The sequence below is a fragment of the Pieris napi genome, chromosome 12 (genome assembly GCF_905475465.1).
Source record: "Pieris napi chromosome 12, ilPieNapi1.2, whole genome shotgun sequence".
In the NCBI taxonomy this organism is placed as follows: Eukaryota; Metazoa; Arthropoda; class Insecta; order Lepidoptera; family Pieridae; genus Pieris; species Pieris napi.
Genome location: NC_062245.1, coordinates 5,870,021 through 5,898,007, shown reverse-complemented (window position 1 = coordinate 5,898,007; position 27,987 = coordinate 5,870,021). Strand labels below are relative to the sequence as shown.

The following is a 27,987-nucleotide window of genomic DNA, read 5'->3' as shown; positions in this document are numbered from 1 at the left end:
ACGCCGCATGAGTCATGTTTTTTCGTGCGTGCAGACGGCTCCATCGAATTATAAAACGTTGTCACGTCAAAAATATCTGTTGATCCACAAGACTATTGCTTTGATAATAATAAATTATAGTATATGCCTTACTACGTTTCGGAGGGAAATATAGAGATGTTTGAGACAGTTTAACTAGAAGGAAAAATTAATTTTGAAATATGCATAATACCATCCGGAAGCTTTCACGGGCGTTTTACGCTCGAAGCTAAAGCCTCTGAGCCGTGCACTCATCAATAAGTTAACGCGCGCGGTACTCGTGTGATCACGTTCGAAATTTGATTAACATAAATAAAACAACATAATATTTAAAATTGAGACTTTTATCTATGCGAATACTTTTTTTTGAATTTGGAACTGTTTTTCTGAAGTTTGTTACATCTGTGCAGTGTTCTATTATTTCGGATTACTGATTTTTAGGTAAGTGAGAAATTTAAGGTTCACTGGCAGTTTCTATATTTAATTCTTTATATATGGTCATATTCTTTAATAACATACAATATGACTCGTCGTGCGCTTGAGTTGCGTCCTAGGATTAATATTATCTAATAGATTAAATCCGTACACATAAGGCATTACGGGTTTCAAACTTTATTTAGCAGTAGTTATAATAGCTTTTTTCCTTAAAATATTAAGTTGAAATTTATTTAATGTTTAACTTCAGTTTTCTTTTTTTATCTATTAATGTACTTATTCGACTTTTGTTTTATGTTTCGTATATTCTGTTTAACAATGTATTATGTTTTGGAATTGTATATTGTCTAAGTGTTTTTTGATTACTTATAAATAAATAAATAAGACACGAGACACTGACGATAAATTTTATTGTTGTTATTTAAATATTTCGTAAATTAAGAAAAAGGTCTTGCTAAAAAGTTATTAATGTCTGGAATCCGTATATATCCGTGCTACGCCGGGACAGATTGCTAGTTTAAAGCGATGAATACAGAACTTGAATACAGCCGTGACCTGCGTGAAAGTGAAGACCGGTCTAAATTTAAGCGGAAGAATCATTCACTTTTAAAAACGTGGGTGTAAGTTTTATTAACTTCTGCTTATAATTTAGTATTACTTTTGAAATTGTACACTTAAAAGGAGATGTTTCAATGGAATCTCGTTAACGAGGCAATGAACTTGGAACCCTTGATGCGTGAAACGGGTCAGACTGTTACCAAACAGCTATAACCTCATGACGGCTCAGGTTTTACTCCGGTTTTTGTATGTGTACTTTGTGTGTGTGGGTTTCTGGATGGCATACTCAATATAGGTCATCAGACGAGTGTATTGAATTTCGTGTGTGTTTATATTTTCGTGACACTTGACACATACACACGAAATTTATGAACTTGATGCGATTTTTCATGGTGTTTTGATTTTTGACTATTGAGTTATGAGTATAAGTTCTAGTATTTAAAAAAAATATAGATTATAATCAATTTAAAAATAAACTTCAGTACTGGATGTGCTCCGCGGTTTCAACGGACTAAACAAACAAAAACTTTTCAATTCGTGCAGATACAAACAAACAAATTTTCAGCATCAATATATTATACGTTCCAGTAATTATTATATTATATATGAGTATAACATTATATGTATTATCCTAATCTATTTAAATATTGATGTTTAAAAGTAAAAGTTTTGAGGATATTCTAAGAATTATTTAAAATAGTATATAATCTCACGATAGTTTAATTCACACGATTTTATAAATTGTATCTAGAGAGATGTGAAATCTCAACAAACCTGTCAGTCCAGCTCCAACCAACGCAAATCATATTTTTACTTGGGAGTTTCTAGAGAAAATCAGTGGTTTTCACTTGTGCTGGCGACATTATATCTACCTAATATATTTGTTATATGCTATATATATAAACCTACTGGGATAAAGATCATTTTCTCTATCTCCTATTGTCCTATTATATTTATAGCCATTTATGTAATTTCTGAAATCCTTTGTCTACGAATATTATTTAATAGCTAGTGATACAGTAGCACACGTTCACAGTTCACACATACCTAGCATCTATAATAATATGTCTCTGGCTAACACCACGTTTGGCGCGTTTTTTCCCGACAGATAATAACACGGCATGCCAATATCAACTGAAAGTACAGATAAACTCAAACGACCAATTTTTTTATCGTTTTACACTTACTACTTTTGGCGGGAAAATTACGTCCTACAGAATGTAATTTTTTATACGATAATTTGACAATTTGTTTTGTAATCGGCAAGTTTAAAAAATATGACCATCATTAAAAAATATTTAGATGCGTTTCTGCTGGCAAAACTTGCCGCAGTCTGACAGTTTACGAAATACGGAGGGAATAAAAGAATTATTGGATTTGCGTTCCCTAATTGTCATTATTTCTTATAAAATCTGATAAAAGCCATGAGGCTGATTGCAGATGGTTTAAACTTTAAAAAAAAAGATGCGTTTCTACAATATGTGCAAGTGTTGTTTATTTATAATTTGTGATAATTTGATGTCAACTTATTCTATACTTGTAAAACATGAAAATCTTCATTTCTACTAAATCATGATGAGTTGAATAATATGCTGCCGTTAGTTGTATGTGTGACATGGGAGTGTAACGGTCAGATGAGAAGTTACTTTTTGTCCCCACTATTGTGTTTAATGCGTTCTCTAGAGATTTAATGCTTAATGACTTAAGTGGTGTACAATGGTTGCCATTTTTGAAGTAGATAAACTAGTTTATGTTCGCTATTCCATTTTATATATCGTTTAGGTTTCTCATACATTCGTTAAACAATTCAATATATGTACCTACTAGTTATTATCTTATTAGTTCTTTAAATATATCTTAATGCACATCAATAACACAATATAATACGATATCTCTTTTTAAAACACATGTAGGTACCTAATGTTTTGACTTAAGCTTTAAAAATATATTATACTGTAAAGCATAATTAACTCTATCGTGAAAATACTATATAGTTAGTACTATTAAATAACAATGGTAAAAAAGAAAACATTCAAATTAAATAGTACTATTAAATATAAAAATTACCGCTTAAAGAATCCGCCTGAACTCTGTATGAAACTAATTAATATGATAGTGTATTGACAATTGAGGCTATTTTGTTTTTCCCGCCGTTCCCCGCTTAGTCAATAGACGTTTTAGTTAAAATTTGCATCTGATTACAAAATTCTGTACTATAAAAATATTTTTCTTACAGATTCAAAATATAATGGGCTAGCGGTTCACCATGAACGAAAGCAGAGAAAGAATACGTCGGGAGCGCGAGAGAGAGAAGAATACATATACCTCTCCTCGTCTCGCGTTACGTCGCGTGCTCCTGTTGGCCGAGGGCCGTCAGTTTCGGGAAGCAGCGGCCATTTTGTCCCGGCTCGGCCCGGGCGTGCTGCAGAGCGTTGCGTCGGAGCTGCCCATCGATTTGCTCATCGAATCGTTGCCACATTCAGCTCATTTAATTGAAACTCTTCTGAACAGGTTTGTTAATATAAATATATATTCAATTACGTACATTTAAGAGAAATTTTGAAAAACTAACGGAAATAGTCTGCCTAAGAAATTAATCAGGTTAGATTGCACCCAGTTACAAACTGTAAATTATTAACCGACCCATTTTCAATCACACTTTGCTATTGTGATTTGTGTGTTCGTAGGCAAAGACATTTTTACCTACTGCGGCTTAGTAGCTATAAAATAGATATTTTATAGCTATTAAGCCCGTATTTTAATATTAGTAGCTCTAATATCGCGAACTTAGAGTTACGCGGCGTTTTAAGCCAAGATTCTTGCTTGCAGCGCCAGTACTTTTTAAACCCATTATTAAATTGTAGGAAATTTAGATGAAGTTGCGATTGCGTGGTACCGGAACCTCGTAGGCTATTTAAAATTCCAACTGGTAGAAAAAATAACACATGCCTTTTACTTTGTGTTTATGTCAAATTGTCTCACAAATTTATTTTAACAAACGGAATCAATTGAAATCAGATTAATAATCCTTCCTTCCTACTAGTTTTATTTCCATACATTTACATAATATCTTGTTTGAAAGGCACCGCCCGTCAGTCTGCTTTCTATATTGATTTATAAAGTGCTAAATTATGGAGGTCAATGTAATTTAATCTGTTCTAATTTTTTCGTAATTTATTTCGTCCGTTTTGAGAGGAGAGTTTTACAAAAATCTAATATATAAAATTCTCGTGTCGCGGTGTTTGTAGTTAAACTCCTCCGAAACGGCTTGACCGATTCTCATGAAATTTTGTGTGCATATTGGGTATGTCTGAGAATCGGACATCTATTTTTCATCCGCCTAAATGTTAAGGGTAGTCCACCGCAGTTTTATAAATTTTTTAAATAATTTATATTTTTTTTTTATGATACAGCATTAAAAATACATACAACCCCTAATTTTCACCCCTCTACAATCAACCGCTATTTTTTATTATAAATGATATACATGGCAAAATGACGTTTGCCGGATCAGCTAGTTAGTCTATATTTACCGTCAAAATAACGACTTTGATGCTATATCTAATCCAATATTACTATACCATCTCTGTAGTAACGTACTACATACAAAGGGTAGAACAACAGTCAATCCGTGAACACGGAGGCTGTGAAATTCACAAATCGTCAGATTTTTAAACTATCATAACTGTCGCAATAAAAAGCATCTTCAGTGAAACGTAATTTAAATAAACACTTAAAATATTATCTAATTACCCATACCTGTATTACATAACATAACTTTCGTGTCGTAAATTAAAGAAAACTTTTTTGGGCGGGCCACCTGACATACAGTTTATTCTCGTTTGACAGGTTTTTGCATAATACTTTTACTGTTAATCATAATTTGGTGAACGTTTTGTTAAGTGCACGTTTAAAAGCTCAAAGCTGGTAAAGGTCAAACAAATGACGGTACAGAAGCGGGACTTCTTCTTCTTTTTTTTTTTTTTTAAAGACAATTCACACCAATTGACCTAGTCCCATGCTAAGCTGGTGAAGCTTGTGTTATGGGTACTAGGCAACGGATATACATACATATTATACATAGATATATACATATAAATACATATTTAAACACCCAAGACCTAAGAACAACACCAAATGCTCATCACATCGATGTTCGCCTCAGCCGGGGATCGAACCCGGGACCCATGGATTCGCAGTCAGGGGTACTAACCACTAGACCAATGAGTCGTCAAATTAGTATCTGATAAGGTCTTTGAAATATCTTCGTCGCCGATATTGTCCTATTCGCAAGAAACGGGCTGAAGTGGCTTAGCTTGTAATGCCAGAACCCAATGACTATCCCAACATAACCTGATGATAAAAAACCCAGTAGACCAAGGCTGCGATGGTGGAAGTGCCAAAGATTTGAAAAGAAAGGCACGACGTCCGGCACATTTTGATGACAAAGAATACTGAGTAAAGCGAATGAATATCTCCTACTACTGCCATTAATGATGATATTAAATGTATTCCGTATCTTAAAAGAGATATTCAATATTTAAAATAAAAGCCTTTTAATTAAGATACTTTAAATTTAAATAAATTTATATTTCTATCATCTCATTAATTCCTAGGTATCTGTGTGCCTTTTTTTGGCAAAGGCAAAAATTTGTGTAAAACGAATTTTTACACAAATTGCAATATAAATATTTCATTGCAATATAATATGTCTCATAATGGCGTCTCTATTAGAAAATAAACATGATAATTTTATATGAAAACAACATCAGTGTCTTTGGTGAGGTTTACCTTTAAAAACCGCATCTCATGCTTATCATTCACAACAGAAGAACAATGTAAATTATAACAGTACGAACTAAAAACAACGTTTTAATCGACAATCGTATCAGTTCACACATTTTCAAAGAGTATTAAAGTCTTATTCGCGTAACATAATAGTCGACATTGATATCGGAATAAAATGGAAGTTATGTTTCTGATTGAACTAAGTGAGGCCTCGTTTATGACTTACTTGACTAAATGTCCTAGAACCCCTAGATGGGGCAAAGGGCGACCACAGTGGGTTTCACCAGTATTTGTATTTTACCTCACCCCAAGTCTTTCCGGCTCTCTTTGCCTCATCTGCAACTGTATGGCACCAGGTTTGTCTGGGACGAGCATGCTTCCGCTTTCTTTCTCTTTCTTTTTCGCTTGCGGGATCCAATCAAGCGCCTGCTTGGGAATAAGATGCTGCTTCGGAGTATATGACCTATCCGTTTCCACTTGCGTCGCTAGATCTGCTTTGTTATACATATGTTAAAAAGATCGATGTAGTTAGGTTCACGCTACTCTAAAAAAATTAGGCTCCGTATAATTTAATACGATAATATAAACAAAAAATCTCACAATAACGCATTCCCAGAATGCACCCAACCTATTAGAGCATAAGATGAAGGAGTGAAAAACTTCTAGATTAAAACATGAAGAGTATTAATTGCTTATTAAACTTGTCGGTTCCAGAACTTCCGCTTCTAGGTATTCACAGTTTGCCTAGATAATTTAATATGTCAGTAGTACAGTGATAATTGCGGTCGCAATTTTCCATCATAGACAAAAGATAATTCGCCAGGTATCATAAAAAACATAAAAAATTGAGTCCAAATTCGAGAGTACCGCCAGTCAAACGCTATGATAGCATATAATACTTACGCGAATAAGACTACTGATAATGAAATAGAATCGCATTCGCTGAATGCGAGTGATGAAACTTTTTTATAGTCTATTGTTACCCTGGGACACTTTATTATCATGTGAACTAAAATGTGTTTATTATGTAAGCATATCAAGGCAATACATATAATTTCAAGGGTTTTAAAATACTTGACAGGTCACTATATAATGATTATAATGGGCGTTAAGCAATATCAAATATAAGTAGATGAATAGAGCTATTGTAGCATGGATAATATGCCCTTAATAGATAATATTACAGCTTATTCAGTGCATATGCCCTTAATAGATGAAAGCTTGTTCAGTGCATATGCCCTTAATAGATGTAACCTTGTTTAGTGCATATGCCCTTAATAGATAATAGCTTATTCAGTGCAAATGCCCTTAATATATGTTAGCTTGTTCAGTGCATATGCCCTTAATAGATAATAGCTTATTCAGTGCATTTGCCCTTAATAGATGTAAGCTTGTTCAGTGCAAATGCCCTTAAAAGATAATGTTATTCAGTGCATATGCACTTAATAGATGTAAGCTTGTTCAGTGCATATGCACTTAATAGATGTTAGCTTGTTCAGTGCATATGCCCTTAATAGGTGCAAGCTTGTTCAGTGCATATGCCCTTAATAGATAATATTAAAGCTTATTCAGTGCATATGCCCTTAATAGATAATATTACAGCTTATTCAGTGCATTTGCCCTTAATAGATGTAAGCTTGTTCAGTGCATATGCCCTTAATAGATAATATTACAACTTATTCAGTGCATTTGCCCTTAATAGATGTAAGCTTGTTCAGTGCATATGCCCTTAATAGATAATATTACAGCTTATTCAGTGCATTTGCCCTTAATAGATGTAAGCTTGTTCAGTGCATATGCCCTTAATAGATAATATTACAACTTATTCAGTGCATTTGCCCTTAATAGATGTAAGCTTGTTCAGTGCATATGCCCTTAATAGATAATATTACAGCTTATTCAGTGCATTTGCCCTTAATAGATGTAAGCTTGTTCAGTGCATATGCCCTTAATAGATAATATTACAGCTTATTCAGTGCATTTGCCCTTAATAGATGTAAGCTTGTTTAGTGCATATGCCCTTAATAGATAATAGCTTATTCAGTGCATATGCCCTTAAAAGACGTTAGCTTGTTCAGTGCATATGCCCATAGTAGATGAAAGCTTGTTTAGTGCATATGCCCTTAATAGATGTAAGCTTGTTCAGTGCATATGCCCTTAATAGATAATAGCTTATTCAGTTCATATGCCCTTAATAGATAATGTTATTCAGTGCATATGCCCTTTAAAAGATGTAAGCTTGTTTAGTGCATATACCCTTAATAGATAATAGCTTATTCAGTGCATATGCCCTTAATAGATGAAAGCTCGTTCAGTGCATATGCCCTTAATAGATTACATTACAGCTTATTCAGTGCATATGCCCTTAAAAGACGTTAGCTTGTTCAGTGCATATGCCCATAGTAGATGAAAGCTTGTTTAGTGCATATGCCCTTAATAGATGTAAGCTTGTTCAGTGCATATGCCCTTAATAGATAATAGCTTATTCAGTTCATATGCCCTTAATAGATAATGTTATTCAGTGCATATGCCCTTTAAAAGATGTAAGCTTGTTTAGTGCATATACCCTTAATAGATAATAGCTTATTCAGTGCATATGCCCTTAATAGATGAAAGCTCGTTCAGTGCATATGCCCTTAATAGATTACATTACAGCTTATTCAGTGCATTTGCCCTTAATAGATGTAAGCTTGTTCAGTGCATTTGCCCTTAATAGATAATAACTTATTCAGTGCATATGCCCTTAATAGATGAAAGCTTGTTCAGTGCATATGCCCTTAATAGATAATAGCTTGTTCAGTGCAAATGCCCTTAATAGATAATATTACAGCTTATTCAGTGCATTTTCCCTTAATAGATGTAAGCTTGTTCATTGCGTATGCCCTTAATAGATAATAGCTTATTCAGTGCATATACCCTTAATAGATGTAAGCTTGTTTAGTGCATATGCCCTTAATAGATAATATTAAAGCTTATTCAGTGCATATGACTGCAATAGATAGTTAAAGTTTATTCAGTACATATGCCTTTAATAGATAATATTAAAGGCTATTCATGCTTGTTTAAGTAAATAAGTTATCCGGTTTTTAAGACGACCGATTGAGTGATCACTTAATGCAAAACAGCTTATGCAAAACATTACTATTTTCAATACTAGTACAGTAGTGTGTACCGGAAAACTGGTAGGTAAATAATGCCTTAATAAATAAAAGAACTGGCATTTTGCTTCTTAATTTAATTTTAAATTGGATAATAAGCTTGAATAACATAATTTGGGTTTTCTTTTTTCTTACAATTGTACTGTGATTCTGTAAACATTAAATAATTTACGAGAGAACTTAAATACATAAAAAGTATCTAATTTATAAAATAAAACTTTTATTTCACCTACTTTTATTTAATCTGTTGCAGGCTGATTTCCTTAGAGATCATCCCACGACCAGAACTACAATGTGAGGCTGTTGCGTGGAGACTTGTGGGTCTATTGGGGAGCGAGCAGGGCTCTGGTCTTCGTGGTAGAACCTGCAGACTGGCTTCGTCTCTGGTGCAATACTCCCCGGATGCCAGAGAGTCCGTCGACAGTCGGCGACGGCAGTTAGATTCTGCAGTACAAGGTAATTATATAGTTTCACTTTAAATAATTTAGACTTAATTGAGCAGTGTTGGTAGTGGCTTAGGCGTGTGACTTTCATCCCTGAGGTCGTAGGTTCGAACCCGGGTTGTTCACCATGAAACTGGTGTTAGATGATATACAGTAGCTCAAAAGTTTTACATATTTTCATAGTTTACTTATCTGCAGGGCTACCCTCTTCGTCGGTCTGGCTCTTACAATGTTATTAACAGTAATAACGAAAATGTACGAAAACTCCATGTAAATTGAAATCGTCATCTCTTCGCCTACTTTAAACCATGCTCATTGTCTATGGGCTATGAAAAGTTGTGTTAAGGGATTGCCATCCTAAAAAGGTAATACAGGCAGTCCTCGACTTACGTTGTTTCAAGTTACGTCGAACAATGTTTTGACAGTATTCCTCAAGCATACGCCATTTGTTTCGATTTCCGGCATAGGAGAATTCACTAGTCTTGTGCAAATTTGGAGAATGCCATGCAAATTTTTGAAGAAAATGATCCTAATTTTGAGAGAAGTTTCAACGTTAATAACAAAATTTGTGCAGCCTACCAGTTTTCAATCTAGAATTGATAGTTTCTTTAAGCCAAAAGTTGAATTTATTATTTCTCATTACATATTAAAGTTTTATAATTATTATTAAAATAAATAACACACAAATACCAAAAATAACTATGTAACAATTTCATAAGTGCGTATACATTTAATTCTTTTAAGAACTTACTTTTGATAATAAAGAATGTATATTGTATAATTTAAAAAAAACAGAATTTCTAACAAAGGATGTTATAAATTCAGTTTTTTTTAACATACGAAAAAATATGTCTCGACTTACGTCGCGTATTTCGAGAACCTAACATGCCGTAAGTACGAGGACTGCCTGTACTTCCTTTTGAATCAAAAACCTTGAAGGAATTTGACGTGTATTTTTTTAAATTATTGAGTGCCTAGTTCTTTAGCGTTTAGTTTCTATTAAAAACCTATGACGGATCAATTGCGTTTAGTATTTGACTATAAAAACCGCTTCTTATATATAAGACAATAATGTCTTGATAGCCGAACATTCTGCGGACGTAATTACATACTTTAAAGTTTTAGAATATTACAAAAACGGCGCCAATGTTAATTGCATCATAAAAAATTCTACAGCAGAAAAAGTTGCATATTATCGTTATGAGCTAATTATTTTATCATTCGGCTCTTCAAGGTTGGGTTTCTTCATGGTTATTTCTCAATGTTTTTATTCAGAAATACGTATTGTATGTGTTACATCTAGACATGTTATCCCTTTTCAAACAATGCCGCACTACAGGTTTTAGTTCGTCGTTTCTTGTAAAAACAGCAAAGAAATGGAACTCCTTGTCCCCTTCATATTTTCAAGCGGCAGCTAAATAGTCATCTCCTTGACAGAATAACGGCGACAGGTTTTAAGTTGGCTAGAAGTTTCCTGATTTGTCAATAATAAAAAATCATGAAACACTGGATAATGTAAATAAAAAAACAATATTTCGTAGTACTAACAAACGCTTTATAAAAGGTTCTTTCCTAATAGAATCTAATTGTATTATATTCGACGTTCTCGTAATGGACGTTTGTAATCCAATTTCAAAATAATACTTGATCCTCAAAATATATTTAAAACAACTTTTTTAAAGTCCGAGAATTAACTTTCACTAATATCATAAGTATCTGATTGAGCTTATTTTAATATTACCAAGTTTTAAAATAGTCTATGATCTTACTTGGTTTGTCTATCTCAGGTCAAAGGTCAAGTTATTGGACTAAGATTGGGCATTCAATTATATTGTTACAAATTAACATATGCATAGCTACTATAGGCCCATTTAAGTTAAGGGTAGCCGCTTTTACATTTGAAATATGAATACATATGATGGAAAGGAATTTGGTTGAATTCGTACTAGATTTTGTTGCTGATTTCACTACCGGTGTTTGTTTTATACATATTATGCAAGAGCTTTGCCAGAGAGATGCAGCAGTTACCAGCAGCGGCCTGTCCCTTAAAAATCGAAAGATCTTTTTTTATAATCTATAGTAAAATAATTTTTTATTGTTTAATATATTTTGAGTTTCTATATTTATATGTTTATTGTACAGTCAAGAGCAGATAGAAGTTATCATTTTTACATACTGTTCCCATCCTCTGTTTCTACTTCTACTGACCTCTTGCCTCTTTATCAAGCTGCTGACGCCCTTATACTCCAAAAACAATTAAATATGATTGTTTACGCACTTGCGGTATTACATTACTAATAAAGCGATTAATTCGGTTTCACATAACTACGCCAAAATTAGATCAACGTCAACTCATTTACTGAATAAGGTTTATATTTCAGTTACCGGCAAGTATTTAGGACGCATCAGCGAATTTTAGCCTTAATGAGTAGTTTATTTAATAGCATGAAAACCATTCAGTGTTACATTAATTCAAAGCAATTATTACTGCGGATCGGTGAGTCATACATGGCCAGGCAGTAAAGTACTCGAATTGAGTTGCTAATATTAATTTCAAGAAACGAGCGTACCAATTCTTTAAAGGCCGGTAACGCACTCGCGAGCCCTCTGGCATTGAGTGTCCATGGGCGGTATAACTTAACATCAGATGAGCCTCCTGCCCTATGTATGTATCCTATAAGCTTACTATTACTTTTTAGATTTAGCCGTGATAATTCCTCCACCAGTTATTTAAAATAATTACGTAAATAATTTATATTTGGTTCGGCGTGTTCAAGTATGTGTCGAATTACCTAAAAGAGGAAAAGTATCTAGGATGCTACAAGTTTTTCAATAACCCTATAAGTTTTTTAATCATGTATTACAATATAATGCTATGTCTTACGGTCTGAAAAATTCTTCTATCTCTCGAATGTTACAAGTACAGTAGTCATAAAACACAAAAGAATATTACGAAAGTTGTATAACATTCTCAGAGTCATTAGACGTCTTACGTGTGCGATGAATGTGGAAGCATAATTCGTCATTTCCCTTACAGCGGGATTTTAAATATTTCCTTTAGATAATCATGATGGATAAGTCTTGTTTTGTTTAGATTCTAAAAGGTGTTTCTTTGTATTATCTAATATATAAAATTCTCGTGTCACAATGTTCGTTCCCATACTCCTCCGAAACGGCTCGACCGATTATTATGAAATTTATGTATATTCAGTAAGTCTGAGAATCGGACAACATTTAATTTTCATCCCCCTAAATGTTAAGGGTGGTCCCACCCCCAAATTTTTTTATGATACAGCATACAAAAATAAATTCAACCCCTAATTTTCACTGCTCTACGATCAACCCTTATTTTTTATTACAGTAGATAGTTATAGATAGATAGTTATATTTTATTAAACTACAAAAACATTTCCTAGAAATAATATAGATGGCAAAACGTTTGCTGGCTCAGCTAGTAAAATATAAATCAGTGGCGCAAAAACCTTTTCAATTCTGAGCCTCTGATTTCTGTATGTTTCATGATAATTTGTAAATTTAATAGGTAAGTAGGTGTCTGACACACGCTGTCGACTTTTTGGTTCTAAGGCAAGCCGGTTTTCTCACGATGTTTTCCTACACCGTTCGAGCGAATGTTAAATGCGCACATAGAAAGAAAGTCCATTGTTGCACAGCCGGGGATCGAACCTACGACCTCAGGGATGAGAGTCGCACGCTGAACCCACTAAGCCAACACTGCTATTATTATAGTTTACGATTTTTAATATGAATGTACGTTTTAGTAAAACTGTTACATTAGCGTGAGCAATACCAATCAAGTAATGAAGAATACGATATTTCGTTCATTGCCAGATCTTTTCTTCCGTAATAAAGGGCATAGTTATTTGAGAACTGGCAGTAAATGTGAAATTAGAAGCATCTCGTATATGTATTTTTTTGACGTTCACAATTCATTGCGTTGCCTATATGAATAAATGATTTTGACTTTTGGTATGAAATATGGATTATGAAACTACGAATAGCAAAAAATATGTTTGGCCCATTAGGGTAATTATAGAAAAAATATAAAAATTATTAAAATGGTTGGTTCGAGAGACCTATACATGCTTTAAGAATTTCACGTTTACAAAGGAACCTGATGAAGTCACAGACATACGAATATTATTTTGTTTCAGGACTGGGAACACATGGTCTCACAGCCGATTCTTCGGGAACCCTCATATCTTTGCACGTGGCTATGAAGAGTGAGCTGCAGAGGCATGTGGAGGTCTACAAGCAGGCTTTACATAAGCTGGAGGAGCTGGTAAGCAATGATTATTTGTGTAAAGTTTTTAGTGAAATATAAGCTCATTAATAGATGGTCCATACCGTCTAACTTAAATGACGATAAATCTTCCGATGTCTACATGATGACTTATCTGTTACAAGTGAATTCACAGTCATTCAAGTGTTAATAGTGCTGAAGTACATAACTAAATAGTGTTTAGGTCAAAGTTTCCCTGGTCACAAAACAATACAATGCCTTAAACGACGTCATAGATTGTTTGTTTTGCCATGTATATTATTTATAGGAAACATTTGTTTAGTTCAATAGAAATAACTATTAACTATAATAAAAAAATAGGGGTTGATCGTATAGGGGTGAAAATTAGGGGTTGTATGTATTTTTGTATGCTGTATCATAAAAAAAATTCTAAAAAATAATAATAAAAATTTAGGGGTATTTATTTATACCCTTAACATAAGTATATATTTGGGGTTTGAAAGATAGATAGTAGCCGATTCTCAGACTAACTGAATATGCATAAAAAATTCATAAGAATCGGTCTAGCCGTTTCAGAAGAGTATGACAACGAACATTGTGCATTGTGTGAACATGAGAATTTCATATATTAAATTAAATCAAGACTATCCATTTTAATATGATTTTTTATAACGGTGCACTCTTTTCAGTCCTCAGTGACAGTAAACCAGGACCCAGCATCATCATCCCACCAGCGGTTACTCGCACTCTCCCACGCTGATGTCGAACGCCGACTCATCGATAACAAATCCCTCCTCACTATTGTCGATAAACCAGCTTTACGACAGCTCCCAACATTGGTCTCTTCCCTTTCTGCGAGGGTGGAAAGTGATAAGGCGGTGCTGGCCTGCGTTGGGCAGATTAAGAGAAGCGATCCGACCCTGGACTTGAGCGATACCAGGTTAGTCGTTTAAGGCTTTTTGCAGACTTGGACAACAATCTTTGTAAGTTTATGTGTTATACCTTGATCGACAGAAGATTAAAAACGTAGTCCAGCCTTGCGATTCTGTAACTCACACAGCGGTTTTCGCATCGGCGGTCGCTCTCAAATCAGTCGCGAAGCAGTCATTTTATGATTTGGCATTCCGATAAACAATAAACTACAAGCTCCCACCTTTTCAGAATGCCAAATCATAAAATGACTGCTTCGCGACTGATTTGAGAGCGACCGCCGATGCGAAAACCGCTGTGTGAGTCCGAAAAGTGAGTTACAGAATCGCAGGGCAGGACTATCGGTACTCATTAGCGTTTTTAAGGCATTTCTTTTCCGCTATTTGGAACCAGCTGCTGATCTAGGTATTTCCGAATCAATACGTCTTTTCATCCTTCCAGAAAAGAACGTACCAATTCGAGCCTTCTGCCATTGAGGGTCCGTGGGGAACATCAAGTGCCTCCTGCCCGTGTGCCCTTTGTTCTAAAAAAAAGTATACGACTGTTTAATCAGGACCTGGAATAACCAAGGTCAATCTTGCTAATCGTGACCTGACTCATATAAGAAGGCCCTGTAGGCTTAGCTTAAAAAAACCTACTTACTTATAACCTAGATCTCTAAAAAAGTATTTCGTCTCTATCAAATTGTGATAACGCTATGATGAAAAGAGATAGATTTTAGAGACTTTTAAATGGTACAATTGGGATGATTTTTAAGCATAAGGAACGGAAGACGGTATAGGTTGTCTGTCATAGTCATTTTGTATGATGATTTGCTATTTTAAAAGAGTACCGAAAGTTTTTACGCCGGATTTTTCTCTCGGCCTACACCCTCTGTCTTCTTTGCCGATGATTAGGGATGTCTGCCGATCAAATTTAATGACGTGGAATAAGTGATACCTGTATCTTATGTTCCATAATAAACATATTTTTTTGTAACCAAAAAATTTCCTTGGTCAAACCCATATAAAGTTTATACTCCTCATTTTATTCTATTCTAATGTTATTGTCGAAATCAGCTTAGTAAGTTCCAAATTAAATAAACAAATTACCTCCAATCAAAACACGGACGCGAAAGCGGTGAGCGTAAAAAAATCTTTTAATCAAAGCAGTGTTTCCTAGATCGCGGGATGTAAGCGATATCATCTGTATTGAAGAACGGGAAATCACGTATTCGTACTAAATTCGTTTATAACGTACGTATACGATTTAATGAAATTATTCGATACGACTATTTAACACGGGGTAAATTCGTAAAGCCGCAATGTGTATTCTATTATTACTTACAGGATACATGAATCTTAAAACGTTTGTTATTTTATATCATAATATAATAAATATAATAGATAGAAGATATGGATTTCATGCTTAAATAATTATATGAATGACTTAGGACAGTTTCATATAAACCTACGTTTTTATTGCAATGGAACATAATAAGCATCTACACACATCACAAAATAGGTTATAATAAAAGTAAACAATAAATGTAAAAGAGCGAATTGTCTTTTTGCTAATAGTTTTCCCAGGCACAGGTTGTTGTATTGATTTTATATTTATCACCGTAAAATTTCCAAAATTCGTTGGATCACGCAATAAAATCAGTTTAATAAAGTCGTGTCGTTATCGTATTGATTAAACCGTAATTCACATTACAATTGTATTAATTCACACTTATACGAGAAATTGCATGTAATTAACCCACTTATTGAAACTGGTTTTATAAATTATAAGAATATTACAAAGTTCATCTACATATGTTTCTACAATTAGTCTTTATCAAATTTCCAAAAGCTAATACTACAAAAAACTCTTTGTACTAATATCATAACTAACGAGTTTTTGATAATTCATTTATCGTGGAAGGTTTTAGGCGCGGTATCAGTAAGAGCTGAGCATTAATGAAAAGTATTGCATAATTCATAAGACAAGTAAAATAGAAATTAAAAGGTTCTTATTGAAAGGCAAACATGGTGTATTATGAAATTTAATATCCTTTTTTTTAAGTTAAAAAACTTCCGGTCACTTCAATTTTTTAGTGAAAAAGAGCTTTCATATCGTCATGAAATTTGTTCTATTATTTCCGGAACTATTTTTATATAGATATTATTCTTATCCATACAAATACGATATTCGGTATCTAATTCAAAAATATTTTCCTTGGTACCATTTGATTTATCATAGAAATCATAGTTAATATAACTCCGCAACAAAAGTACCACGGTCTTCGATGTGCAAGGCAGGTCTCAAATTAACGCAGGTGAATCATAACTTTAAAACTAATATGAAAGGAGATTTTAAATGTATGTTAAATGACTCTAGCGCTTAAAAAGAATGAATGTTAAGGATTTTTTTGTAATGATGGTCGAACAAAAGGGGACTAACTCAGTTTTTTGACTGTTCTTATGGTCTGTTAAGGTAGGCTATACTTGTACGTGGGTAACACTGAAAATGTTTAGAACTGGCCATTTAGAAGAAATATTGATAATGAAAACTTTTTTTGAATTTCGAAGCAGGATCCTCCTTGACCACGACAATGCTTCAGTGCACTCCGCAAAACGGACTGTTGAATATTTGACTAAGGCAGGTGTCAACATAATGAGTCATCCGCCATACAGTCCTGACCTTGCGCCCTGCGACTTTCATTTATTCCCAAGAACTAAAGATAAAATTCGAGGTATTCGCTTTACGAGCCCTGAAGATGAAAGCGTACGAAAATGCCATAGAAGAGACCCCTAAGGAAGAATGGGTCCACTGCTTTTCGCCGTGGTTCCATCAAATTCGACGATGCGTAGAGAGGAACGGAGATTACTTCGAAAAACAATAAAAGTATTGGCAACTTTCTACATTAAGCCGTGTGTCATTTTCTAAACATTTTCAGTGTTACCTAGGTATAGAACCTATCTCAGGCCCTTTTCAGACTATACGCCCGTGACAAATATTCTCGGAAGCATCCATTGTTAGCAGTACGATTACGAACTAACCTGTCAGCATGGCCCCGTAATAATCTCAACTACAGAGCACTGTTTCTGCCGCATAGTACTACGCAATCTATGGTTACCGTCTTTTAGTAAACATTTTCTAGTTAATCTATGACATGCAAGATTTAACGGTTATTTAATACCACCGGAATAAATAAAAACCTGTTTGTCGACAGTTATTTCTAATATTACATAATCAACTTTATATATTTGTGTACTTTCGCCGTGGTTTCGTAATATAGAAAACATCAAAGCGAGTTGGGACGAGTCAATATTGATTAATTGAGATGAATTTTCGATTGGATATATTTTTTTGGATTTTGCTTTCGGTGATCAATTTTTTAAGAACTAGACGTTATTTCTATATATTCTAATTTGTTTATTTATTAACATTGGTGAAAATTAGTTTCAGTCTTTAAATAAATTAATTTGGGTAAATTTCGCTTGTATCGCTATTGTTGTATCGCGTTTCTAATATTAATAGGTTTATGTCAATGGGAACTAAGAAGACGGAACTTAAGAAAAAATTCTTGTTTTTTTATTTATGTATAGTTTTGTTAATTATTCATTGTCTCTTTTGTTAGACATCATGGAACATTACGATCTAGCCTAACTTAATACTAAAAAAGATACATTAATGGAAAAACACTTTTTTACCGGATTGAAGTTATGTATTTTTTTTATATAAATTTACAATTATTTTACATAATTTTAAATTTTACCGACGTTTCGCGTGCTTTACAGCGTGAAATAAACGCGAAATAAAAAATATATATAAAAAAAATACATAACTTTAATCCGGTAAAAGAGTGTTTTTCCATGTATAAAAGTTATGTCAGTAAAAGATTACATACATTTATCATTTATGTGTCTATTAAGGCGAAGACGCTCTGTTCCTGTGTTCTATTTTTTCACTCATTGTTTAGCACTTAATACTAACGTGCACTAACTCTAATTCAAATGGTTTTAAACACCGATAACAGAGTATGTACCACCAATAACTTAATAAGATGTTTTTCATTTTTATTTTTCGTTTGTTTATTATACGCAAACTACAGTCAAAAATTTTAGATTTCAAACAATTCTCTAGACGATTTGCTGTTTACATTCCAACATTTTATCACATATGGCTTTTCTCTAGCGGTTAGAGAAATTTTGTTATTCAATAACAATAAACATAAATTTTACGATGCTTGGGAATGCTTTGTAACCGCATTTGTTTTAAACAAAGAATTACGTCATAAGGGTACTTCAAAGGTCTCATATTATATTAGAATCATAATTAAAACGTTACGTGAGAGATTACTCACAAATAGTCGTGCGTAAGACAAAAATTAGTCTCAATTAATTTTGTAAAAATGATTACTTTAAGAAAAAAAGTCGGTGGCACTACATCCCTTCGTCTTCAAATTTCTGTATTGTTTCTTGATTTTTTTTTTGAATGTAGTTGCCAGTCTGTCTGACACACGACGTCAATATTTGGGTCTAAGACCGGGTTTCTTACGATGTTTTTCTTTACGCAACAAGTGTTAATTTCTTATAAAGAAAAGTCCAGTGCTCAGTTATGACGAAAATTACATAATTTAACAAAGTTTGACAAAAATCTATGCATTAGGTAATCGCGGTTTTGTCGCATCTTACATAATAATGCAACTTTATGGAAAGGAAGCTGTAGAAAGCTTACGTGGTTACTTCCTTATTTCACTAAATATTTCCATTTTACACAAGAAATACTAAAGTGTAATAAACAAGACTGTAACTACCTTACGGTCAAAGTAAAATGTATGAACTATCGACACGGCTTATATTATGTGCCATAGCCCAAAAGGATACTTCAAACCAACTTGTTAAGTGACTGACACGATAAAATAAAACAATAGTAATTAATCTAATAAGTTGGTGCAATTTGTTGGTTCTCAACAATGTTATCTCACTTTTCCCATACAAATGTATGAAAGTTCTGATGCAATAGATTTTACTATTGTTGACGGGTTATGCTAGCTTTTTAGTTTTTTCATAACAACTTGCGTTGATTACGTGAAATTGGAATAATCTTTTTCGCGATCTTTACAATAGGTAAATAAACTTATAAATTTAATTATTTATCTGATTTAAATTAGTTAAAGTTGTTCTGTCGACTAATTAGTACATACGTGGCAAAGTGTAAAAAATCGGTTGTCTGTAAAGTCGGTTTACTGACGATAGTTGAACGTGACAACGTCATGAAAGAATATTGATGGGATGGTTGCATGTTTAAAAAAAAAATTATTTGTTTGATAGGTATTTTGTATGGATATAGAGAAGGAGGTAAATGGAAATCACAATTGAATTGATCAAGTCACATTTATTTGTACACATAAATATGTTATGTCAATTTTAAATGGAACGCCTCACAGCGAGGTAACGCCGCATGAGTCATGTTTTTTCGTGCGTGCAGCCGGCTCCATCGAATTATAAGACGTTGTCACGTCAAAAATAATACTCATACTCCTCTAACAACGCACGTACGTTTTTGTAAGGATTTTAAAAATCCTTAGTTTACGTAAAATTTCTTACTAAATTTTTTACTAAAAACTCGAGCGCTCCATGGGCGTATTCGGAACTAAACATACACGTACATTCTAGTAAACACTGTATATTGTGTGGAAATCCAATGTATTCGAACTGATGTTTGCCATTTTTGGTCAAATTTGACCAAATTATTCTTGCCGCCAAAACTGGGCATTGAGACAGACAGTGGCTATGCAATGAAATCTAGGATCGCAGAGGATATTCATTTTCCTTCTATCAAAAAAAGAGTAGTGTTGGCCTAGTTGCTTCAGCATGACTCTCATCCCTGGAGTCGTAGGTTCGGTCGCCGGCTGAACACCAATGGACTTTTTTATATGCCCATTTAACATTCGCTTGAACGGTGAAGGAAAACATCGATAGGAAACCGGGTTGCCTTAGACCCAAAACGTCGACGGCGTGTGTCAGGCACAGGAGGCTGATTGCCTACTTGCCTATTAGATTGACAAATCATGAAACAGATACAGAAATCTGAGGCCTAGACCTAAAAAGGTTGTAGTGCCACTAATTTTTTTTAATCAAAAATTATTCGCAATTATTATGATTATGGATTGAATATATGTAGCATTACAATATGACACAATATTCTAATGATGAAGCAGCATAAGATATAATGAATGACTTATTTTAGTTTTTTATTTTTTTACTAATAATACCTTTTCAGACCGGTAGCTGGTGTGTTGATGAACTATTCTCGCGGTTGTGCGGCTGTCTTATCACAAATGACAGAGACGCAAGCACCGGTCGAGACCCCGCGATCACCAACTGACTCTGCCAGTGATGGTTATCATTCTGATAGCGATGATACTCCACAGCATCCTGAAAGGTTAGTTTTTTATCAATTAATGATTTTTAACGAGACTTATTAATTGTATTTTTTTCATACATTGTCTCTTCACTGAGACATCATGAAATATTTAAAATCTAGCCTAACTTAATACTATAGGGTAATTAAAGTCTAACTTAATCTACTAATAATGATATTTAACCTAAGAAAGTGTTCAATAACACAACGTACAGTCTCTGTTAAGGGCAAGACACTTTATTCGTGTGTTCTATTTTTTCACTATTTTAGCACTTCAGACTAACATTCACTAACACTATTTGTATTTTATGTAAAGAAAATAATTTAGAAATGTGTGCTGTGGTATTAACACCATGATAGCCATGCCTTTTTTTCTTTTATAAACAAGTTGATTATACAGTGCATTGAACCCAAAGTTTCACTGATTCGGAAAAAGGCAATAGCCGATATTATAAAAACATCCCGCCTTCAAGACTTAGTGAAACGTTCATCACATATAACTCGCAAGTACTGATGGAGTAGCTTAGAAGGCTGGAGGCTTTAAAAGATGTTAACGTATCAATTTGTTTGTATGCCCCAAAGGGAATTCTCATATAAAATCATTTTCTAGAAGTAAGCTGATTTCCCAATACGCGGCGGTCTGGTCGTTAGCGATGGAAGAAACTCTACCAGCTCTCAGTCAACTTGACGATTTAAAACAGACTCCGCAGCTCAAATACAAGATTGTCTTTTCTGTGGTGGTTGTAAGTATATACTATGATTTACTTGGCATACATAAGTATAACTCTACTTCTTAGACTATACAATAGATACTATTAATAATAACTATTATGATTAATAATAACTAAATAATACTTCTTAGACAATAAAGGACTAATACGTTTTACATCCGTTAAAAAGTTCTATTGATTTTTTATAATAATAATAAAACTGTATTCTCTTGGCTCAGGCCCGTGTGTAATAGTGTACCAGGATCATGAGCTAAAATAAACAGTTACCAAACATAATAAATAACTATATTCGTGACAGAAATATGGTTGTGACAAAATTGATCTAATTCTAGTCCCTGGGGAGCGTCTGTTGTGGGTAACTAGATTACAACAATTCCGTGGTACTTGTTACATCTAATCAAACAAAAGTCAAATGTATGGGTGTGTGTGCGTATAATACGCTCTGTATTTGAGAGTGTGGCTGAGAATTGTTAGAAGCGTGCGTGTGTAGTGTTAGTTTTTGGAACTTCAGAAGCGAAATTCAATTCGGCATAATTTTTATGCGATTTGTGAGTTTATATCTATAGTTGATTATCTCAGACTCCATAGATTGGGAGATTCTATTATAATAGTAAATTAAAAAAACGTTTTATAGTTATTTCATGTGTTGTACATGTACAAATGAGAGTGTTCAGAGGAGTTGTTAGGAATAATATCTGCATGCAGCTGAATTTCATCATTGGACGTCGAGGCAGAATGCAAAATTCCACCCGTATCACCTCGACGTCCGCTGTTTCACAACTGAGCGTTTCTTAAGGCAGTTTCTGCTGCGTATTTCCGTACTAAATCGACTTAGTATTTCAAAAGAGTGTACCAATTCTTAAAAGGCCGGCAACGTACTCGCGAGCCCTCTGGCATTGAGACGGTCCATTGGCGGTATCACTTAACATCAGATGAGCCTTCTGGCAGTTTGCCCCCTGTTCTATATAAAAAAAAGCTTTTATAAAACACAATTACGAGATCATTATGCTGTGTAAGTCCGGATAAACGAATTGTGACTATAATATAAAACATTGATAAACATTTTTAATTTTAGTATTTTAAGTATTTTTAAATTTACTCTATATTGTTTTTAGTTATCTTTCCGCGCGGCGATTAGTCTCCGCGATAGGAGATTGAGTGAGGTGAAATCTCTCCTTGGTTGTGAGAATGAGAATGACAGCTCTCCAGCTATCTCCAGCTTTGTTTCCTCTGCTATGAGGTTAATGAGGAGTACGGCTCACAACTTTCCCCTGGGAGATGCTGAGAGGACTGTCATAAATCAGGTATATACAATCAAATTAAGGTAATACAGTAATTTTATTGTGTCGTAACTCAGAGTTTATTGATTAAAAAATATCAAAATATCTAACAAAATTATTTATCTTTCACTATTTATAAGTCAGGAGTATTAGAAACTGACTAAAGTAATTGTAAATTTTAGGCTTTATAAAAATCTTTATTTTCGGATAATAAACATTATCGAATCAATGATGTATACCAGAATTGTACTTTTACCTGTTTAGTAGAATCTGATAAAAATAAACTTGTATAAAAATAAGGTTGTTATATAAAATATAAACTTATATTATATATGCTTGATACATTATTATCGGTCGAAGACATAATATTGTAAAAAGACAACAGCAATTGAAGCAAGTTTTCATAAACTCCTTTGAAAAAAGATGGAAATTTACGTTTTAATTAAAAAAAGTGCGTGCGTACAAAGTACACATGTCAGAAGTGAAACTTCTTTGGCAAACTAATTTTTAAGTCTTGTTTATAGACCAGTGCAGATAGCCTTTAAAATAAATAAAAAGTGAAAAAAATTACAGTAGGATGAAACCCATTAGAAAAGGAGGGGAATATGATCAAAATGAAAGGAAAAATAAATTACGGTCGATCTGAGGTCGGGAAGGGGTAGGGGGGGGAGGTTTAAGGGTAAAAAACGGTTTATCTCGATTTCCGGCAAAACTAAAAGTCCTATCGAAGAAAGTTAAATGGCAAAGTTGTAGGTAATAAAAAGATCTAAAACTTTTGTATTCACACATTTTTCACATCACCTCAAAATTTATGTGAAAAATTCAAAAAACCAAGTTTTTGGTTTTTTATTTTTATCTTTAACAAAAATATTTTTTTTTTAACGAAATTTGGTGAAAACTTACCTTTCTATGTCCCAAATACACTGTAATTTATTTGATTAAAAATATTTATTTGTTCACCTTATTTTGTATTAATATCGAAAAAACAGTCTAATTTTCAATCGAAAATTCTGTCGTCAAAATGTAAGCTTTTTTCAAAAAGTTGGTGTGCTTTCAGTTCGTTGACATCTCTACTTTCCTATGGTAAAAAAATATATATATGTTACCATAGTAAATCTTCTCAGAAAACGCAAAAAATCGTATGCAGTAACGCCCAGACCTGTCATCCACTTCCTTACTTCTCTATGAAATACGAAAATTTTAGCCCATCTAAAGGCTAATTTTTTTTTAGGTCACTCAGGTATATATAAGTTATCTTAAAATAGTAATAAATAGGCATCTGATTATAATTTAAAGAAGATTCATAGAGAAGTAAGGAAGGGGATGACAAGTCTGGGCGTTACTGCATACGACTTTTTGCGTTTTCTGAGAAGATTTACTATGGTAATATATATATTTTTTTTTACCATAGGAAAGTAGAGATTTCAACGAACTGAAAGCACACCAACTTTTTTAAAAAAGCTGAAATTTTGACGTCAGAATTTTCGATTGAAAATTAGGGTATTTTTTCGATATTAATTCAAAATAAGGTGAAAAAATAAATATTTTTAATCAAATAAATTACAGCGTATTTGGGACATAGAAAGGTAAGTTTTCACCAAATTTCGTTAAAAAAAAAAAAATTTTGTAAAAGATAAAAATTAAAAACCAAAAACTTGGTTTTTTGAATTTTTCACATAAATTTTGAGGTTATGTGAAAAATTTGTGAATACAAAAGTTTTAGATCTTTTTATTACCTACAACTTTGCCATTTAACTTTCTTCGATAGGACTTTTAGTTTTGCCGGAAATCGAGATAAACCGTTTTTTACCCTTAAACCTCCCCCCCCTAACCCTTCCCGACCTCAGATCGACCGTAATTTATTTTTCCTTTCATTTTGATCATATTCCCCTCCTCTTCTAATGGGTTTCATCCTACTGTAATTTTTTTTGGTTTCAAAAATTATCGGCACTGGTCTATTATACAAATCTAAAACTTTGGATTTCCGAGAAAAAAAAAAAAAATAGAGGGAAAAAGGAAGATATGTTAGGAATTTCATGAATTTTAATTTACAATTCATTTGAGATTTCAATAAATTATTTTGGATAAAATAGTAAATACTAATATTTCATAATTTCTTTTTACTAAATTTTAAAAATAGAATTTCTATAAAGTAATTTACCCTTCTCACTCTCTCTCAATCGGTTTCAATCGCTCTCTCCCTTTTCTTCGACAAAAACGCTGCACATCTTCGTGACGTTTCATCCGTAAAAAAATTACCCTCACACGCCTAAAGAAGTTCCACTTCAAAAATCCTGTCTTTATTGCCGACATCTTATTGTTTGACCGTGTACATCGGTCTTAAAGAATTCATCATTTCAAAATTCCAAAATTCCAGAATTCACGCGTATTAATTTACAAAATTATAATTATAAAGACTACGTCAGACAATTAATTTTCACTTAATTAACTGAAATCCACATTAGAACGCAAATTTCCCGTGCCCGTTTGTTTTGCAAAAGAGTTTATGTTACGCACATAATTTTTTCTATATATTTTTCATGTGAAACATCTTTAGCCGCACGTGATATGATGATGTATATATATAGTCTGTATGCAGTAGTGTGTACGGTGTGTATTTCGAAGTCACTGACTAAACGAATTAAGTAGTCACGATTTTGAAATAAATTCGTAATTTGTATGTAATATAAATAATAATAAATGTTTATTCAATACATAGTCATCGCTATCTGGAAAAAAACGTAATATTTTATTTTATCATTTTGACATACATATTAAGTTCCTATCACAATCTGTTCTTTTCTGAATATTACTTTTACAAAATAATGTCGATGTTTCACATCTGCCAGGCATTCCGTGACGGCTCACATTTTTTTTAAAGTAATGTATGGAATCAGAAGATGATATCATGACACTTCACAGGTGGTAAAGACATTAAGCGAATATCGTAGTCTGTCATCGTGTGGTGCACTGCACGCTTTAGTGGCTGCATCTTGCCGAGCTGCCTGGGCCCTTTCATTACATTCTCCACCGCTTCGCATAGACACAGATTTCACTCCAGGTAAGGCCAGACCAAAAATCAGATTTTTAAAAGATTAATTAATAAACCAAGGTACGAGGTTCAGTTATATGCTCATGTGTATATTTTAGCGCAAAACTTTTTGTCGCCAATATGTGGTCCCAGCCCATACGAAACAATTCTTTGAGAGAACGTTATTTTTGAAAAGCCGGTAACATATTTATTTATATACACTTCGTTGCAAAAAAGAAACAGAATACATAAAAATTATAAGGGATGCAACGGGCGGCCTTATCGCTAATAAGCGATCTCTTCCAGGCAACCCTAGTTAAAGAGAAAAACTAAAAAAAAAGAAACGTGCGAGAAGTGCAGAACCAAATGTTATATAAAACATATATATATAGTACCTTAATCTAAAGCAATACAAAAAAAATATTAATAACAGACTAAAAACTTAAAAGCTTATCTTACAAATACATGAACAGCGAATAGTGATGTAAATGGAAACATAAGAATTATACAAGTCACGATTGATCAGGATAGGATAAGGTTAAGAAATGATTATACAGAAGGGTTTTAAAAGATGTCAGAGAGGTAGCCAATCGTACGGAGTCAGGCAGCGTATTCCACAACATACTTGCGTCTCTGTCATTGTGAGACGAACACTTATAATGGCGGACTTTACACCAAATGAATTTTAATTTTGGCTATTTCATATTCATTAAAAATTAAATAATTTGAAACTTCTTAGGAACTTTATCGTAAAGAACGTTACAGATAAAAAACTACATCCATTTACGCCCCAAAATAATCTGTTCCCTCAATGTAAACTAATCTGTGCTCAAAGAGTAGGATTATGTCGATCACACGTAATACACATATGAACCTGATAACAAAGCCACTCCAATTAGATTACCTGCCTATTAGATAAGCCTTTTGTACTCGGCGCGTAAGCTCCGGGTATCGCAGGGGTCTAGGATTGGACCTCCATTACTTGTTCAATTCATAGAAAATATACAGATTTGATTTGAAATTAGATCGCCTTTTGTTTTCTCTATACTAAAAAAGATAATATATCAATATTTGCGTGATTTTTATCGAACTAAAGAGCCATTTTCATTATTTTATTGTAACAAATTTGAGAAAATCTAATATTCTTTCTATATGACAATTCAAAGATACATCATTTTGACGACTCATTGGTCTAGTGGTTAATACTCCTGACTGCGAATCCATGGGTCCCGGGTTCGATCCCCGGCTGAGACAGACATCGATGTGATGAGCATTTGGTGTTGTGCTTAGGTCTTGGGTGTTTAAATATGTATTTATATAACTATCTATTTATAATATGTATGTATATCCGTTGCCTAGTACCCATAACACAAGCTTCACCAGCTTAGCATGGGACTAGGTCAATTGGTGTGAATTGTCCAATAAAAAAAAAACTAGTAAAATTTGTATACTGCAGTAGAACGTGAAATTCATTAATCTATGAAAATACAGCTGTTGAGGTGAGGATACTAGAGTGTAAAAATGTGATTCAAAATCCAAAAGTTCTAAATTATAGGTCAAAATTATCTGGCACTTATAAAATTTTTTTTTTTTTGTTTTCAGTCGTCATGAACCCTGAGAAACACATTCGGTACAGTGCGGCGGGTGATCGTCGCTCGGACCTTATCAAATCTTTCGTGTGGCCGGCTTTGATGGATCATAATCGTTGCGTCTTCAGGGCTATTGTTCTAACTTAGCCAAGGGCTATACAAGATTTCACTGTATTGTTTAAACATAGGGGACAATATTCATACCAATTATGTATACAGAACGATGATGTCTAGCTTTTCTCCACAATGATTATTCAAATCGTTATATTTACAAGGATCTTAATCTAAGCTTAACATATAAGATTATATTTATTCTAACTAATAACTTAGTCATAATGTGTATCATATGTTTAATTAAATTATTTAAAAATT

At 33.5% G+C, this 27,987-nt stretch overlaps 1 protein-coding gene across 1 annotated transcript; it reads left to right on the top strand.

Annotated features, from left to right (window-relative positions):
- The first annotated feature begins 282 nt into the window (after positions 1 to 282).
- On the top strand, positions 283 to 27,987 carry LOC125054828. Its single transcript, XM_047656955.1, has 10 exons — positions 283 to 459; positions 3,248 to 3,522; positions 9,211 to 9,413; positions 13,573 to 13,700; positions 14,351 to 14,601; positions 20,844 to 21,005; positions 21,595 to 21,727; positions 22,831 to 23,019; positions 25,918 to 26,056; positions 27,629 to 27,987. Exons 2-10 carry the CDS (start codon positions 3,278 to 3,280, stop codon positions 27,760 to 27,762), a joined length of 1,584 nt encoding a protein of 527 aa, XP_047512911.1. The 5' UTR covers positions 283 to 459; positions 3,248 to 3,277; the 3' UTR covers positions 27,763 to 27,987.

Coding starts and splice junctions, on each gene's coding strand:
- LOC125054828 (XM_047656955.1), top strand. CDS start 3,278: ATGAACGAAAGCAGAGAAAGAATACGTCGGGAGCGCGAGAGAGAGAAG. Junction 9,414..13,572: donor GTTAGATTCTGCAGTACAAG/GTAATTATATAG, acceptor ATTTTGTTTCAG/GACTGGGAACACATGGTCTC. Junction 23,020..25,917: donor AGAGGACTGTCATAAATCAG/GTATATACAATC, acceptor GACACTTCACAG/GTGGTAAAGACATTAAGCGA.